This window comes from Triturus cristatus, chromosome 8 (genome assembly GCF_964204655.1).
Source record: "Triturus cristatus chromosome 8, aTriCri1.1, whole genome shotgun sequence".
NCBI lineage: Eukaryota > Metazoa > Chordata > Amphibia > Caudata > Salamandridae > Triturus > Triturus cristatus.
Window position 1 is genome coordinate 591,448,163 of NC_140591.1, and position 19,678 is coordinate 591,467,840.

The 19,678-nt window shown below is 42.9% G+C and overlaps 1 protein-coding gene across 3 annotated transcripts in view; it reads right to left on the bottom strand.

The window, feature by feature from the left end:
* Positions 1-19,281, bottom strand: part of TBC1D4 (TBC1 domain family member 4) — a 623,735-nt gene extending 604,454 nt beyond the window's left edge. For 2 of the 3 annotated variants that reach the window (XM_085622014.1, XM_085622012.1), the window contains exons 1-2: positions 19,142-19,281; positions 15,635-16,090 (exon numbers count right to left, since the gene is read on the bottom strand). In XM_085622014.1, coding sequence (XP_085478140.1) covers positions 15,635-16,090; positions 19,142-19,150 — 465 coding nt within the window. In that variant the 5' untranslated portion in view covers positions 19,151-19,281. Of the gene's footprint in view, positions 1-15,634; positions 16,091-18,826; positions 18,938-19,141 lie in introns of those variants that run through there. The other variant, XM_085622013.1, reaches the window with a different exon arrangement.
* Between the last annotated feature and the right edge of the window lie 397 nt (positions 19,282-19,678).

Genomic DNA, 19,678 nt, shown 5'->3' on the forward strand with positions numbered 1-19,678 from the left:
AGAGCAGAGCCAGACCTGTGCCAGTGGTCTGGCTCGACCCATTACCAAAGCCATCAGGCAAATTACACAATGAAAGACATGGAAAAAAAACTGCAAGTTCAATGGCGGTAGAAATCTGCAAATTTTTATCACATACATGCATAGTGTGTTATAGCCACTCTCCTTTAATCTGCATGATGCAGATTTTTATTTTTCTATGCTACCAAACTGTATAAAGTAGAGGGAGAAGGCAGTGGCCTGGCTCTTCTGTGGTTCACTCTCTACTTGCGGCCTAGAGGCAGAATACAGCCAGACTACGCCCCAGCCAGGCTTAACCCGGTCTTGGCTTATCCATCTATATTTGACACATATTTGCAAGGCCGCCACTGTGCATGTGGATCTAGCGGTCGAGGTGTCCCATCAGATCTCATACTTCTATACAAATGTGTTACGTCTCGGACTTTTATTACAAATTCTCATAGAATCTCTCTGCTTCCCCTTACTTAATCCTGAATGAGCACGGCCATGGCCTTAGCAATTATGAAACATGTAATGCAGTTCAAATAGTTTAATGGAGATGAACCAGAACTACAACTCTGAGATCTGCTAAATCCAACTACAGGAATACAACACTGAGCCTCTGATGTTACAAACTCAACTGGTAACTGTAATGTTCATATAATCTGAAAACCTGCAGTCTCAAAATGGTCAAATATTAGCAAATCACTGGAAGTCACAGAGAGCAACAGTCCCCCCCCCTCCTCCCCCAAGTCAGTAACATATTAATATCCCAAGGGCCTGATTTTAATGCTTTATTTCTGCACCCCATTTATTTCTTCCCTCTTTGAAAAAGCACTGAGTGGGTGGATGCGAGTCGGGCAAAACACTGGTGGAATTTCCGCAATTCGTACCTGCCACTTAATAACATGCAATTCCAACAGTCCAGATTCTGTAAATCCGAGTCTTAATTTCAAGTTTGAAAATGATTGCTATTTCAATATATAAGTTGAATATGTACGTTGAAGATCGGTGCGTACAAGTGCTTGGAAATAAGCCCATTGAGAACACAAAGACACTCAGGAAAAAAATGTGCAAATGTTCTATAAAATATGATGTTCTTCTGCAAAATTAACCTAAATATAAGCCCATTTGTGGAGATTAGACGGACACAAACAAAACCCAAACCTAAAATGGGCTAAAAAAATAGCAGGGCTGGAGAATTGGGATGGCGAGTCATCTGACATTAACAACAGTACATTCAAGGTCCAGTCCCTACCAGTATCAACAAGAAGCTTGAAATCGGTACCTTCCATGCAGTAATGTTTAGTCACACAAGACAGCATTGGAAGAGGAAAGCGTTGTCCTTCCAAACGTATTCACTCATCTGCACTGAGCCTTAGCCAAGGCTCATCAAAAGGTATTCATGAAACCTCAACACATATACTTTCTATTACACCGTACCATAACATCAGCATAATTGAAGCAGTGACAAGTTGACTGTATCCTGATTGAAGCACACCTCTGACCATCACACGACACCCTTGCTGAGACTGCTAGAATCTCAAAAACATTTGATTTCAATATTGGCCCTAACCAACCATTAGGTTCTGTTGACCCAGTCTTTGTTTCTTGCATCAAACCTCCACAAATGTGAGAAAGTCAGACTGCACTTCTTGGGCTTTCACCAAACTTCCCCTAGGTCACTGCTTTCCATTGTTTGCTACTTTCTTCAGGGCAAGTGGAGTTTGCCTATATTACTGCTTTTCTATGTTGTACAATGCTCCAAAGTGCAAGCGGCATTGTCCGTGCTTTTAAAAATATAGAAATACAAAAAATGTGGGTTTTCAGCTTCACATGCGAACATGGATCAGCAATGTGAGATAAAGTACAGGTCTAAGACTCAGCGTAGATATTCGGAACTTTGGGCAGACAACATGAGGGTGTGAGCGACTAACTACCACCCTTAGAGAACACATACTACTGCCATTGCAGTTTCAGGACCTTGGCAACAGGCCGAGAAGGAGGAGTATGAAAGGAACAAGCCAGGGTGTAGTTTCAGTTTCCACCCAGTTTGAAGTTGTGGGTTTAGCAGGGCATCAAGGGGGGTCTTGGTTAATATATCGCAGCCAACATGGCCTCAGAGAAACTGGCTAGAATCTCTGAAGGTCGGCAGAGGCTCAGACTTTCTATAATCTGTATACAGGCAATGGAACAGACCAGCATGTTAGGACATAAACTGGCTTATCTCTTGAGAGAACAACATTAAGAGTACCAATGCAGCTGAAAAGCTTTGCCTTTCGATAACTTTATATATTTATGTCCCTTTGTGAGAACGTTCTGTTATATAGCGGTCATAAATCTGTTGCTTGGTAGAGTCACCAACACCTTGATATCGCAAAACAGAAAAATATGACAAGAACCCTGCAAGGTGGAGGCTACAGACAAGTGGGTAAGCAGCCTGGTCCTCCCCTCCCATGTTCTTGGGATCACTTAAAAAACAGACTGGCTGTACTGGCCATTTCTTTTTCAACTGTATCTTCTAGTGTCATGCAACAGATTATTGGGTCTACGGCACAGAACGAATTTACACGGAGAACAAAACATATGTCAGTTTTCTTACAAGTATCATTCGCATCTGAAGTAAATTTAGAGGGACACACTGAAATCCTAGCAGAATCACAGTAGCTGGCAGAGAATTTAACAAGTCACAATAGATTATTTGTGTGATTAGCCTAACAAGAGGACGTGAGATCCTAGACTCTTTCTTTAAACATCATCCAAGTCAAACGGTCACAGTATTGTCAAGGCAGAGCATGCTATGCTGTTTAAAGTGAACAGGTTCATAGAACCTTAAATTTCATATTTATTCTTTCCTTTTACTTACGAATAATAGCTACATGTTTAAATGTAATTAGAACTGTAGAAAAGGTTGTGTCATTCTGTTATGGAGAACTTTTATTGCAAAAGTTCGAAAACGGTGCAGCACTAGTCAGCAGCCACTTAGTACTTTCCAAAGGTTTTTATCCAACATTTTCCTTGACAGTAAAAACAAAACAAATATTCAAGTGGAACACATGATCAGATTTGTCACCTGAACTCGTTGCACGCAAGAAAATTCTTTAGTGGCATCACTGTTAAACAATTTTGAGTAAAGGGAGCAATAAGACAATAACTGGAAGTGGATTCTGACGTTACAGATCATACACAAAGAATTAAAAAAAAACAGAAAGGTTTCAGCCGAGTTGTTTTCCAATCTCCTACAACAGTTTTGGCTCAAAGGACCAAGGCCTGTGCCTCCTCCATGAGCCGAGAGAAAGCACAGACAGCTGTGGCTCATTCTTTTTCCTTGCTCTTCTTCCTCTGCCTAATGTTTGCTAATGAGCTCTCTTCTTCCCATGTTCGGCACTGAGGTTCCCACTCCACCAAAATTCTATTTCCTTGTCTTTAACCCCAATAATTGCTTTTCTATTCCTTTATGGCACCTTTGTTCCACAAGAAACCCCTTCACCCCACCTGCAAACTGTTGCAACAGCTTTATTTCCTGCAATCCACTAAATACACTGCCACAGCCCACAACGCGTTTTTATACAAAGCTGTTGTGCGCCAGAGTTTCAAATAAGATCCGATTTCTTGTAGGTGCAAGGCATGTGCACATATGGAAATTCGTCAATTTAACGACTATCTAATATAAAATCAGCATGACAAAACCCAATTTAACAGAAAAGTTGAAGTGCCGAAAGCCATCCTCCACCAAAATATGTTTATGCGGAAAAGGTTAAAGGTAATTTTAAAGGCCAGAATGACAAATAATTATTAAGAAAAGGAAAAGTGGTTCGGCAAACAGGACGGATGTGGCAAAGAAGGAAAAGGGTTTGTTATAAAAAAAAAAAAATTAAATGAAGGGTGGGGGAAAGGAAATATGGGGTTTGTAAAGAATAAAATTAAAATAAAAAAGCATTGGAACTGATAACACCTCTGGCTTTGTATGGTAATGTGAAGCCTTACCAGTAATAGCATGGGAATGGATATGTAATTGTGTGCAAGCAAACAACAGTAAAATAATATTGGTAAAAGTTAAAAGGTCAGGTGAGAGTTGCACTGTCCAACCAGACCTAAACATCCATCTGGGTTAAGAACTGGTCTCCCCCAATCTGTGCTGCTGACAGAGAAAAAACACCATACATTATCTAGTTATCTATGACACTTTAATAGCATTAGAGTGGTATGTCTATGCCTCTGAACATTCAAGCTCGGGCAGCTATATAATTTAACAAAATGATCACACGGACACAGGTAGGCTGCTTATGCCTAATAATCCCCGGAAACCCTCAGGCAGTGTGTCTTATATTGGCAATGGCACTCGGAGGTCAGATCTTCATCCGCAAGCTCTAAAAGCTCCTGATCGTGCCCTGAACCGGTGAGTGAAGAACGGAAGTGGCTCATCACAGTGAGCGGGGGACACTGGGGGGGCGCCTTGACTGTCCCATCACTGGGGGGCCCTTTTGATTATAATTAAACTTCGACACGGCACACCTGACCTCAAAATGGCGACCCGAGTGAAGCCCTTACCCACGGAGGGTTGCAGAAGCGATCGGATGGGCACCATTACACAAGGAAGATACATGTGCCCTGAATTGCTCTAAGAGGAGCTTAATCTCAATAAGCTCAGGGGGGGAAACCCTGAAACTATAATGTGCCTGATCCTAAGATGGCCGCCAGAGATCTAATGCCTGACACATTAAACACTGAAAACACTGCAGCTATGAGAGCCACGGAAAGATGCAGATGCCCACCTGAAACTGGGGACTGGCCGAATGGAACACCAGGGGCAGAATCTCTTGCCTGACCCCATGTTGGCCCCCATGAGATCAATCTGACTCAACTTGCCTGACTATAGCATGGCAGCCTATCCTCATTCCCTTTCCTATCCTGCTACCCTGGTCTTCTACACTCGGCCGTCTATGGACTCAAGACCTTCGGTCTCTTCTTGATCCTCACACTAAGCCGGCTGAGCACGAATCACATGGCCGATTGCCGGTGGAGCTGCTCCGACAGCTATAGGGGAGATTGGCTCTGGCACACCGCTATGGCCGTCACCTACCCAGCCAGAATTAGGACATATGTCTCGTCAGTTTCTCCACTGCTATCTCCTTCCTGTGGCCTCCCAACTCCCCTTAGTCTTTTTTGGATCTTGATTTTCTTGTTCGCTAGTAACTCCTGTCTTGACTACGTTCTCATGCTGTAACTAATTTGAAATTTTTGTAACTTGTAACATGCTGTTTCCTTATGTAAAGCGCTCTGAAACCTCCGGGTCTAGCCAGCGCTAGATAAAACTCAAATAAATAGAAAGAAAAAAAAAATCACAGCTGGTTGGGGGCCAAGCACATTTTTGTGGACGCACAGAACTTCTGCCCAATCAAAACATGTACTTCTAAGTTCCAACTTGTGGGCGGAGCCAAAGCCCCTCTATAGTGATGCTTACATAATAGGCGACAGCTGGCCTGTCAATCTAGGACATAAAAAGGAAGGGGAGCAGGAGTATCACAAGGGGCCGTAAAAAAAGTCTTAAAAATGGAAAAAAGGAGCATGGGGTAAGGGGGACCGCAGTTAAAAGAAAGAATTTGTAGATGAAAAAGGGGTTTTACAAGATTGGTTTAAAAAGAAAATAATTCAGCAGAACCACTTTCTTTAGGCTGGGTTTTCAATCAAAGCACATACTAGCACAAATATGTACTCATAGCCTCTTCATGAATAGGAGCACAAGTGGATGTTATAAGAGAAGATGGGTACCGGATACTACGATACTCCTAAAACTGTGGTAGGATGACATGTCTATACCCGCTTCAGAAGAGACACATTACTGTACAGACAACCCTTCTTAAGATGAAGTTTGCCGGGACCTTAAAACTCAATCTCCTGCACACAATTTAAGATGATTTTGGAGAAATCATTTATGTTGACATCACGATGACCTCAGAAGGACTTCTGAAAGTTAAGCTGTCTTAGGATATACAAATGTATTCAGACAGAAAAGAAACAATCTAAGACAAAGGTCTTAGATAAGAGGATTGCTGTCAAAATCAGCAACTCAAAGATACATCAAAGAGGCAGGTCACATCCACCCTGAAAGAAAAAAACAAAACAGTTGCTAGCCCCAGGTGACGTTCTATTAATAGGACTGCTTCATATAAAGAAAGTGCAGCCTCTCGTTATCCACAGATCAAGCACGAACAAGCAAAGCAAGGTTGAAGTCAGTTCTGGGACCCTGGTAGGGTAAATTGGGGCTTTTATTACCTCTTGTCTTCAAACTAACTCCAAAACAAGACATAGATAGCAACACTAAAAAAAAGAAAAAAATCTTTCATGATCAATTGTATAATCTCATTTCGTTCTGGCCAACACACCTACCCCTCCACGTTAAGCATCCCTCTACTGACCATACACCTGGTACCAGGCTCTGCAATCAGTTACTCACCTGCCCCCTTTACACGCTTCCTACTGACTGCTTATTCTAGGAGTAGGCAACCCTGGCCAGGTCAGATTACAATGACGTGTCAGAGGACATCTTTGTCTAAGCAATAACAAGATGCTTCAGTCTGAATGCTGGTGTCAAGAGCAGAGTTGGGCACCTCTAATAAAACTGCACCACAGACCTCACTACAGTCTGACGCGCCCATAGGTGCCCAGAACTGCGAGACGTGCAAGGGGTGCTTTTTTCCCAAACAATTTTTATTGAGATTTTGTGTTATATCACTGGTGGATACAGCGTAACAGAGGACAAGGCAAATGATATTCGACAGTCATGTCGCAATTTTGATAACGAGGATCCAGCTGCTCGACAGTAGGCTCAGGGAAACAATGGTGGAAGGGGTGTTTGTGATGGAACAGAGATCCTGGCAGCTGGTGATCTGCCGTCAACAACCTCTCAATAAACAACAGCATGTGTACATGAAGTGAATAAATGGAGAAGTTGTGGAGAGATAGTAATTTCAGACCAGGACAGTAGAACCTACAGCAGCAGAGTCAGAGCAAATGAAACAAAACACTCAACAAACAACAAGAAAACACACAGGTTCAATCACAACCAATAAAACAATCACACAGTGCTTTCAGAAACGAATGAATTTTCCAAGCTCAACCGGATGGCCCTGAAAAATACCACAGAATGTGTCTAAATAAGAGGGTTTAAATAACAGACTATTTTTAAATATGCACATGGTACGCAGGGTCATCTTTCACTGGCAGTTCAAAATTTACTTTGTCTGCAAAATCGTTTTCTTAAACGCTGTAATCAACTGTCTGAATAATCGGCCTCCAACAACACATAAACAACCTTTTCCCCCACAGCTGTATCTGAAATACTAAAAATGGCCTTTGTCACAATAGACTGAAGACAAAATACCCAAAGCAATGTCTTAGCAAAATAAATCACAATACAAATATTTTAGGGTGAACAACTAAGTCTCTCAGTTTGGACAGTTTTTATTTCATTTAGGATAAATCCTTGGAGAAAGCTACACCAAACAGTGCTGCATCACTAATACCATCAAATGGATTTTACATCTTACTTTTAAGGACAAGAACAACACATTTCTTTGTTCCAGAGATGGGCAAGCTCAGTCCCATTCTTTTCCTGTTGGGGTAGATATTTCCTCTCTTTTTGCTGCACACTAAAAATGTATTAGCGGATTCTCAAAATACAAGGAAGAAATTAGAAGTCAATTTTTCTGTTAAAGAAAACGTACGGGTCTAATTAGTCAATCATTGGCAGCGCATGCTCGAGCAGTGAACACACCACAGTATTCATTGATTCCTTTAAGAGTCTGACAGTCGCCAGGACGCCCCTTAGCTGGGGCAGCTGTGCGCACTACAAATGTTCCTAACATAACATAACATAACAAGACCAATTGGCTCCTTTCAATTTTACACAATAGCCGCCTTGAAAATCCTTCGCAGGACACCCTCTTGGCGCTTCCCTCAAATATAAAGCTGTCCAACGCATTAAAGTTCTCCTGGACCTTCACCAGGGACTGCAAACCACATTTCTTCATTGCAAAGAGAGTGGTGGTGCTCAGAAAGGTGCACCACTCTATATATGAACTGTACCGTATCACGAAGTCGATATTCCAAATTCTCAAAGTTTACTGCATAAGGTGCGGCCATGATCTGTCAATCCTTGTACTCCAGCAAATTGTGAAATTTGTCCGCAGCATTAGCCCCGCCCCCCACCCCAATCTGATCTCTTGGAAATACCCTTTCATTTTACTTAGCACTTTATTTTTCATGATTCTTGTTCAGTTCTTCATGTGGGTTCTATTCTATATCTTAAAAATATCAGAACCTTCTGAATTTTATAAAATATATATTTATTGTTCTAAAAAAGTAAGTAACAGAGAGACTGTTCAGTAAGACAAAGCATGACAGAAAATGAGAATATAATTGATTTTGGAATTAGCAAGTCTGCAAGGAACACCATGTGAATCTTGCCAAATATGGGTGGGGGGAGGTCAGGGCATCCATTAACTCACCACCTTCACCAAGTCTTATTCACATATGGACACAGGCAAGTGTCCTTCAAATCGCACCCGCTCCCTCGTCCATCACCCCTGTCCCCCCCATTGCCCTGAAACTCCAGTAGGCCTCACTCCTGCAATTTTCCCTTCCCTACTGTAAACCCCTCCCCAATGCCATATTCACGCTCCACCTTTCCATGAACCACATCCTTTTGCTCTACCTAAACCTCCCAGCTTGTATATTACACCACTGCTTTGTCCCTCAATTTCCACTATCCAAACAGCTTATATACAAATAAATAAAAAATAGTTATCTGCGGCTCATGGAACAACAGTTTTCGGGCATACAATACGGGAGAGAGATCGCATGTCTTCCCTCATGAACAGAAAGTGTACTCCTGCAATGATGTCCAGTCTCCTCTCTTCCAACAAGATTGAAAGTATAACTCCTCCCTAACTAACAATGGCTTCTGGGTAACAGGGCGGATACACAGGGAGGGGGTGGGGGCTTTGGATCACTCTCACAGCCTTAGAAGGCCCTTTCTCGGCCTCCCCATTGCAACTCACTTTCCTAAATAATTTTCAACATTGGAAAGCCACCAGGATCTGTGGGCTTTATTTTGGTTTTGTACTTTCCAACAGTCTGAATTATGATATTGATTAAAATCTGTTTCTATTAACTATAAACCCAGCCTCTGGGAGAAGACTGGGTAGCCTTAGTATGGTATACATCTATTCGCTATAGGACAAAGTATTTTGCTAATCCCAACACTTAGTACAATATAATTTGTGAAGTTAAGTTACTCTTTAGGGTTTAGGCTGTCATAAAGCGCAGTTGTTGTGTACTTTATTTGTGTTACCATGACAGCTGCAAGAGGATAGGGTACTTCATCCATATAGGTACTTCAAGCTATGCAACTCAGCCAGCAGTTAAAAACTAAAAAGGTACCACAGTTTCCAAAATAGACTCTACAATTCATAGCACTCACTACAGACGGTCGTAGATAGCTGTTCTGGTTGCAAAAACATTAAACTGTAGGAAGAAAATAGTGTAGTGGTGGGGTCAGTTCATACTGGCATTGCCTATATTAGCTGGTACTGAAAACATATTTCAAGTGGCCTTCTTAGTACACTGAAACAGGCACAGAGCATGAATTGATTTCCAATCTGATTGCTTCCTAAAACCCCTATTTGTGTGAAGAAAATCATGTTTATATTTCCTTACATCAAATAATCGGTGGAAAGCAACCTTACGCACAGAACTACAAAAATGTCATAGTGTGTAGCCTAGGACACAAATCGTTGACAACACAGGAAATGTCTGGTCAGCTCACTTGAGGGATCCAACGTTGGTATGAGGCTATCTCCAGACCAGATTCTAAGCTAACCACTCACTATGTAAAGGACTATTTAGGGTTATATGTAGATGTACGCTATGCGGGTATCCTGAAAATGTTTCAAGTCTCCAGACATCATTGCCAACCCTGGATTACAGCAAAATCACAGCCACCACCAGTGTAGGACGAATACACTAAAAAGCCTTCACATAAAATGAAACACACGTCCAGCAATGAGACTCCTGGCTGGATGGCTCACTCTTAAACACGAAAGGTTATACATAACGCACGAGGAAGCCAATCACCACAAACTAGCCTTCCTTCAAAGAGAGTTTCAAGTCTTGCCGTGCATTTTCTGAAGTTTAAAGAGAATTTTTCAAATACCCAGATATGTCCCAGTGACGGAGTCAGTAGAAATATTGGTCAATGATCAGTGTTGAGAGAAGACACCAGAACGCAATATGTTTTGCAACCTACAGACAGCCCTTTTGACTTCCCTGCAGCCTAGTTCCCTGTCATATGGACCTTAGACTGAAAAAACAACTTTGGGAAATCTCCGGATAAACTCGTCGCAGTGGGCAAAACTCATTTTGACCGGCATATCCTTCAGCCCCGAAGTTCTACCATACTTTACTACTACATCGATCCACGCAACCTCGGACCTGAAAGCACCTGGACTTTTCATTGACTCAATGCACAATCAACCTTAATCACACCAGTTCCATGGTTTAAGGCGTTGATTGCTTCATTTTCCATATATGTCCAACATAACAAATGCTGAATCTTAACTTTTAACTGTAAAATAGGGCAATTCTCTTTCGAGTGATGTCACATGGAGTAATGCCACTTCCTTGGACGTCACTTGATATGTTGTTTATCGACACACTATTTTTAGGGTGTGTACCTTGAGTTGACAGCTAAAAATACTGATCATTGAATTTGTCACCGCAAGCACGTCTCAGCAGCTACAGGCCCGCTGCTAGACCTCCCAAGCAGTTGTAATTAAGCTGGACAGACGAGAGGGACACTTTCTTATCTCTTTTAAGGGTGAAACAAAAACAAAACGCTTTCCTGCCTGGCAAGCAATGTACATAACAATATGTGCTCCAAAGCGTAAAATAACCTGCTCCAATTGAATTTAAAAACACACATACACACCTCGTTCACACAATCACAATTTTCTGAAAGAAAATGCTTTTCCAGACTGTCAACAAACCTCTAACAGTTTTCAGAGCAACATTTCTTTGGAGAAAGTTGGTTTCAGAGACCAACACTATTTTTTAAATCTACATGTTTTGGTTCATTGAAAAAGTTATTTATGTTCCACTTTGCCAGTGATCTGAAGGTGAATGTTGACTTTGCCGGGGATTTCACGAATGTTTGTTTTTATTGCCAATGGGGATGGGGTGGGGCGGGGAAGTGGTTAATGGCCTTTCATTGCTTTTATGGCTGGACACGCCCAGTCGTGTAATTACTGCCTTTGTGTCAGGAAATGTTAAGAGGGTGGAGCATCCAAACAAAACAATAGTCCCTGATAGAGAGCGAGGCCTTTTGCTGAAGGCCAGGTGAGTCACACCTACTGCACGTGCCCCCGTGACATGTCAATGACTGCCAGTCAAAAGGGACCTGCAAAGTGCACGGAATGAGGATGCAAACTGAGAATAGGCCTGGCAGTAAGTTCTGTGGGGCAGATTTACAAGAAAGAGCTGCACCGCAAGCCCTTTGGCTGCGCCACGCTGCGGCACTTTCAAAGCACAGGAATGCGACATATTAAAAATAATATGTCGCATTCCTGTGCTCTACTCAGCGCTGGCGCACAAACAGCTGCCGTGAGCCGGCGCAGACACTCTTGCACCATGGTGCAAGGATGCCTACGTCATGGGGAGATTGTTTTTGTGCAGGAAGGGGCACCTTCTTGCACAAAAACAATCACTACAGGCATTTTCCTCTTTCAATGCGTGCTGTAGAGTAGTACAGCACGCATTGACAGAGGAAAAAAAAAAAAAAAAGAGGAGAAATCAAACATTTCCCGTTGTTGCGCCTCGCTATGCCACCCCTAGGGTGGCATAGCATTCCAACGCATTTCCAGGTTTACGATTCCTTTTAAATCTGGAAATGTGTCAGGTTCCATGGGTGTTGCGTGGGAACACCAACAGCAACACCCATGGAACCCTCCCTTTCACGCAGTGTTGCGTGTAAAGGGGTTGTATTTACAAGGATAAGAAAAGTCATGCAGGGTGGCTTTTCCTGTCCTTGTAAATATTGGGCAGTGAAATGCGGAGCCGGTGTGTCACGAAAAGTGAAGCACTGGTGGCGCAAGGGGCTTGTAAATCTGCCCCTGTGTACTGAAAATGGCACAAACAGGGAGGGGCTTGGTAAATCAAGTATGTTAAATTACATTACAGGAGATTTTATAGTGGTGTGGCGGGGTATGAAGGGGGAGGTTATAGTCCCCTCCCCAGAGGGTGGATCTAGATTGCCATTTGGAGTAGGTAGTAAGTTCAAAGGGGGCCTCAGATTTAAAAATGTATTTTTTTACCAATTAATAAAGTTAGAATTATACCATGGGCCATAAACGCTGAAAGGGAACAAGGGCAGTTTGGAGAATGCCTAGTGCAAGTTGTAGTGGGTGGGAAAAGGAGCTGCAAGAGGGGCAAACAATAAAAGAAGGGCTGCAGTACGTTACTAAAAGTGCATATTCTAGTGTTGTGTGCATGACAGATGTAAACAGGGAAAAACAAGGCAATGTGTTAAAGTGTATTGGCATAGCAAATAATGCACAGCATGGGGTACTTTATCCAATATTTAAATTAAGTGGTAGAGGCGGCAGACATAAATTTACTTAATCAGTTAAATACCAAAGTATGAGATTATCAACTACAGGGAAATAACATTGGCCCAGTGCTTTCTGCTTTACGTGAGATGTAAACAAGCATTGGCATAGCCAATAAGTCTCGCCTTTGGGACCTTATAAGTGTTTAGCCATGCAGTAGTTGCATAACTAAATACTTATAAGGTCCCAAAAGCGCGACCTATTGGCTATGGCAAGCGGCCATGCGGTCGCGAAGGTGTTCGCGATCAAACATCAAAGCGGCCCTGCGGCCGCAAAAGTGAAAGTAATCGCGGTAAACGCGCACATGCACTGTAGCTCTAGGCTGACCTGGTAGCACTTTTTGGAGCCCTCTCAATAAGTCTCGCCAGACCAGCGCATGCGCTGGGTCAGGCGAGACCTAAAAATGACTAATTTATTTAGTCTCTCAAGCTGGCAAGAAAATGGCATACAGCCTACCAAAAAGAAAATGCATTGCACATAACAAACCTATGAGGTTGAAGATTTTATTTAACAAAGCAATTAATTGTGTTACCTTTCACCTTCATTTACTTTACCTAAACCAAATGGAATAAAAAGACCAGAATATAATAGTTTGTCAGAGGAAAGACAAATACTAGAAAGATGTTGTGTGCAGTGGAATTTACGTCACTTGGGATTTTGATGAAGATTCTCTGAAGGTTTGTACATACCAAAGCATCCAGATGGAAAAATATAAGCACAAAAGTATCTAAAGAAAAATATATATTTTTAAGACTTTGACTGCAACGACCTGAGTGATAAGAAGCCTCAGAATCCACAAACCACTTCCTCTTGAAATGTAGGTTCTATGTAACGCTCACTGCAGCCAAGAGTAACTGGTCTTTTCAGTGTAGTCCACATGTCCACACAGACCTACTATATGGAAGTGTAAGGCTTTTTACCAAAGCAACACATGAGATGCAAGCATGCTGGTGCCACAGCGATTAACACTTTGAAAAGGTATCCAGGTCATTCACGTCTTTGAGGTAATGTGAAAGAACTGCAGCTGAAGGGTGTCCAGACACATCCATAAATGTGTGAATTCTGCTAATTATTTTAAGAACAATTAAATAACAAAACCTTGACAAGAACAACTGTGAACGCCACTGACAAATGGGACCGTCCACCTGAATCTGTCAACTCCAGCAAGCACAAATACAAGTAGATAGTAAGAATACAGTTTGCAAGTTCCTAGGGAAATGACTTCTCTACTGGTCACCAAACAAGCCCCCTAAAAAGAAGAAACGCTCAAGGTATACATCATGTAATCAGAGAATACCAGACCTTCAAATGTAAGCTTCACAGACATAGGGTGGCATAACAGCCAGCTGATGGCACACTAAACTTCACCTCCTAAACTAGAAAGAAATCCAAATGCAACAGAATTCTCTCCCTATGTAGGGCCACACAGTAGGGCACACAGTGTCCCATGTCATGAACATAACCACTTTCCATTTCGTGCGAATCCGAAGGCCTGGCAGTTCTAGAACCAGCCTAGCTTCTTCCAATCAGTGGCCACCCTACATGCATCTTGTAGCTTCTTTTATTTTGCAATTACACTCTCATGGCATGCAGAAAAAACAAATAAACTCCACCTGTTTGTGGCAAGAAATCAAACTAACATGAGAGGTTTTGATTGCACCATTATTTCTGAAAACAAATTCAGATTGACAGCTACTGGGTAGTTTATATCCAGTTTGATTACATGGTTTCGGTTCTAAGACAATTGTTATGTGTCCTATGTTTCATGCTGCACAAGTACATTCATTCATGCACACAATGGAAACCAATATCTCCTCCAAGTCCCACTTGAGGCTCATCAGAGGCATAGCGTAGACTGACGCACTGTGCCACTTCCCGCTGCTGTGTCCTGTCTCAAGGTACATGGTGAACTACAGCGCCCACGGCTCTCACTCCAGCAACCTCGGCATCAACCACAGAGCAAAACAGAGGGGCTCACACTTTCGTACGTCTCGAACTAGAGATCACAGCAAAAATGAGTCACACTGAAACGCGACCACTTCCTTTGATTGATCTAGTTTCACCAGCTATTAATATGGGGCGGTTTAGACAGGCCCCAGTTTGGAACAGAAAGGTCCTTTCTCCGATAAATCATTGAAACAAGTTCGAGACGCTAAACTGGCTTTCACTGTTCAGTGAGCGACCTTCAGAAACCTTGTGCCAATGCAAGTTACACCTTGAGAGCAGCCCGATTCCTAGAAAAGTAAAAAACACAAACAATGTTCGTGAAAGCCGGAATGTGCAACATGACAAGGATAAGGTGTGCCACGAGGAGACGAGGCAGGACACTCTGCGGCGGCAGCAATAGGCCCAGACCTGCTCTGCACTGAAACACAACACAAGAAAAGATAAACATGTTCCTGATTAACCTAGCAACACTGTGCACAATGTCTGCTTGCAAATATATCTTTCCTCACATTACCTTTTCACATGGCTAGCAATTGGAAAAAATAACTAGAATTAGGCCAGGAGAGCTATGCATAGCATGAGGCACACCTATAGTTGATCCTGCATGATGACTGGTTTCCGCAGTCTCCTACTAATAGAACTGTCACTCAGGGATAAAAGGCCTTTGACATTGAACACAACCTAGACCATTAATCCCTACATCAGCTCTGTACCGTCCAAGTCATTTGAAGGAGCTTGCGCAAATTCTCTATAGCAGATCACTGAAACTGTAAATATATTCCTTTTTAGAGACATGTTGCTCTATGAAAAATGTGAGCATTGTTTCACTTACTCTTATATCATTACAATTGCTGCCACCCGATGCATGCATGACACTACTAAACTCTGCGGTAGGCCCAAATATGTAAGAAACATTGCAGAGAAAGCAGTAGGATATTGTGTGAGCTTGAATTTGACCATCACTCCATTCAGCATGCATGGAATGCAGCTCAGGAGGCTCTGCATGCATCTGCCCTGGCACTTGCCTGATTGGGGTCTGTGGCCCTGAAGACATGGCATGCCATCTCCGATTCAGGGTTGTCCGGCTGAGCCTTAATCAGGTACGCAAAGTAGGTGAGGTCCGTGCTGTTGTGGATGAAGCGCGAGATGTGCTGGGCCTTATGCTCAAAAATGAAGACTGCTGGGCTTGTCGCACTGCACGCCACAGGGACACAACGAAGGTGAGGGATGCCCAGCAGCAGCTGCACCTCACGACTTGGGGCGCTGCACCCAGGCAACTCCTGCCTCTCACTTCGGCGCCGGATCTCTGCCATCAGCCAGGGAAGCATTGGCAGCGTGGTCCTCCGGTCCAATGAAGACCATCCCACATACCAGAGCCTGAACTTCTTGTCCGTTGGTTTGTTTGGTGGCTCCTCTTCCTGCTGTAGAGGATGGAACAGATCCGCACAACTGGTTCGACTCTCCATGGTTAAACCCCCCTTCTAAAAGAAAACATAGGAAAAGCTGTTTTAATTCAAGATTGCTGATACAATACAGCCTCTTCATGCTCAGAAACAAATGTGCCTTCGTAATCAGCGTTCATGTAATGCAACAACACTATAGGCAACTCTGAAAAGATTAGTGCTTCAACATCAGGGACGCCCAAAAAAAAAAAGGCGCATCAACATTGGTCCAGGAGGGTCAGTGCCAAGGTACCAATGTGGTATCAATTTACCTGCATTGGATCCAAGTGGGTTGATTTACATGCATTGCTCTCAAACACGTGGCCAATTCTGGGCACTAGTTTTACAGATTTATACATTTATTTGCGGCTGGAGCTCTAGGGGGAAACACTCATGTCAAGAGGGAGATGGTATCAGGCATGCGGTGTGGTTTTTTAAAAGAAATTTTAATATGCTATGTTTGTCAGCGAGTTCCCTACAACCACAAACTTGTATGGCGTTTCACTTTATTTTCCACTGTGACTAAATAAAACCACGTTGTCAACAACACTTATAGCATGTTACTGCCTACATAATATTGGCAATACACATTTTGCTGTACTGCAGGAACATCTCTGCCCAAAACTCACATTTGTGTGACACAGCCGAGATATTTTAACAAGCCGAACTGACCACCAGAAAAATGTGTCTAGCAAACATATATTTGCAAAGCATAGACCTTTGTACCACAGGCATTTGCCAGTAGAGACATAATTGTGCCAAGATAGATATGTCCAAATACAGAGGTATTTGTGTCATAATGTTGAAAGGCACTCAACAGACAGTTAATTATCCAGGCGAGACAACTTTTTGTTGCTGTCAATATAAGTCATGCCTCAGGGTTATTTGGTGATCTGGTACTCTTATAACAGTGACAATCGTCAGGAACAGGGCAATATTTAGTGCTACCTAGAGCATCACCTCAATGGTTCCAGGAGACTGACCATACAGGCAGCAAACGGCTTCTCTCCAACCAAGGAGAAGCGCTAAACAATACTTTGCCTAAAATACTTGCACTGGGATTGCTCAGGACAGGAAGGTCTCTTAGCTGGCAAACCTCCAGGCAACGTTGTTACCTGCAGCAAGCTTCCATGTTGGCCATCGTGGGCTCCTGCTAATGAAGGGAGATACTGGAAAGAACTAAAAAACATGCAAGAAGATCAGGCTCACAGGAAATTAGGGGACGCCTGAGACACAGAAACATAGGAGGCTCCAGGTTAGGACAGCCCCTTCATGTCATCACAGACTCTGTGTTTCTGGTCATGTATACTGTCAATCATGGAATGGAATGAGGTGACCCCCTAGGCCATCTACACAGGAATTTGAATGGAGATATAACATGCATAGCAACTTGCGTGGTGGGGTGAGGTATAAAGCCCTAAAGGACTTGGAGTGGGTAAAGCACACAGGCACAGAGGATAAATCAGACACATGAGTGGTCAGGCACACAGTGAATTAGTGCAGAGGAGGTACAGATGGCACACAACGAAGTATAGTAGATCAATCACATGGATGCCATGTACACGATGAATTAGGGTACAGAAGGTAGAAGAATGGAAGAAATGCGAGTTTGGTTGCTCAACACAAGCACAAGGCAGAGGAAAGAAGAAAATATGCTGCTGCCACTTTGCTTGGTTTTAATATTTTACAGCAGTGACCTTTTGACTGCAGCTTCGTTTAGGGTAATATCAGATAGCTAACAAAAGACAGCAACACTCTTTCTCTGCAACCACGCCACTCAAACAGGTATCCAATACCTCTGACCTTTCTAGGGAGCAAGATATTATAATTAACCTAGGGCTTGTCGGTCATATGTTTACTTCCCTGCAGAATTAACTCAACATTTTTCACAGCAGGTGTCCATAATACAGGTACCACAGAATTGGGAAATAGCACCTATTATTCACATTAATAAAGACAATTCAGCAGATGGAGTGAGTTATGTAAAAAGGTATGATAACTTAACTACAAAGCTACTGTCATGCCACTTTTGTTTTCCACATTAATGCCGCCTTACACTAACTTTCTCTAAGCCTAGTACTTTTTGTTTGGACTTGCAGCAAAATAAATAATGCATCCGTCCAGGCGCTAGTATTATAAAGACATCACCCCCAACAACCACCTATCACAGTAAGAAACAGTGCTGTAACTATAACTAACAACAATTTATGGCAAATATACTTAGCTGCAGCTCTCCAGAAACGTGCAAACAAGGTTTTTCACCTTTCTATTTATAATGGTCTCACGAGTCACATGCAAAGTGCTAATGGCTAAAATAATGTAGCGGTGACGTTTTATATGGAAATCTTTAGAATGGCATAAGAAGGCGGGAAATAAAACAATCTGCACAACATCACACAATGAATGAAGGGGCTGGGTCAGGCCTTGAACACTAAAATAATCTAACAATTCTGCCTGGGAGGGAATACTCCTTCCAGTACTCAATTCTTCTGTACCACAGCACTACATTCACTAGTAAAAAGGAATTCAACATTGGTCAATGAGAATCTTTCCCAAAAGGCAGCGAACTCCTGCTGTACAAAACTAGTGTTGGATCGGATTGGAACAGCGCAGCTGTAAAAAAGTATTTTCCTCAGCTTCATTCTTTCCTAGTGATCTGCTGATACTATGCAGTTCCTGCGCTACTGTCTCTTCACCTGTGAAAATTGAACACATGGCATTGCATTTATTTACAATGGAGGCAATACAAAGAAAAATGTACAAAATAAAACCTACATTACGGTTTTAAGCATGCATAACACTTTTCTAAAAACCTGCAGTACGTATTTCCTGGTGACCAATTAATAAAACTGCAGTGTATTAACCGTGAAGCAACCGCCCTCGGCACCACCTTGCTCCATGTGCAGCTTGGTCTGCCCCACGCATTACCGGGAGATTGGGCTTCTGAAACAAGAGACAGAGCAGCTGCACTCAACGCAAGACAGATCCTCCCCCTCGCAGCCCATGCCTGCAGCCTGGCCCCCCTCCCCTGGAAGCCCCTGCAGGGCACGCATGACAGGCAGTGCCCGTGACGTGCAAGGAAATACTCACAGAGTCCATGCTCGGCAACTTTAACAACTCCTCATCGTAGACTCAGCTCTGCAGCTGCTTCTTGAAAGCCAGCAGCAACATGCAGGACAGCACAGCTCTCCCAATGTACAGAGCCCGCCCACCGTCATGTGACGTGTTCCATGACGGCTTCGAGTAAACATCAGAGAGTGCGTCTTTTGTGTCAATAGTCTCATCATGTGCGCGAGAGAGACACCTAGTGACCGCAGCTTGACTGGCAGTAGAATTTTTACGAGCCTCTGTGAGTAATTGAGAAATCATATTGGGTCAATTTTCTTTTTAAAACTAACTCCCATTGGCGTCGTGTAACCCCCGCTATCACAGCTTAAGCCGCCGGGGTGTTGACACCTATTATTTATGAGCTCGTTCTGTCTGCAGCTCTGCAAAAAAAAAACGTTCTTAAAAAAGCAAATGGAAAACCATAACCAAGGTCAGGGTTGGGAAGCCAATCACAGTCCAAGTCGCCCAAAAGGTGAGACGATGAGAGAAAGAGATGAAAAGAGTGTACAGGAGAGTAGC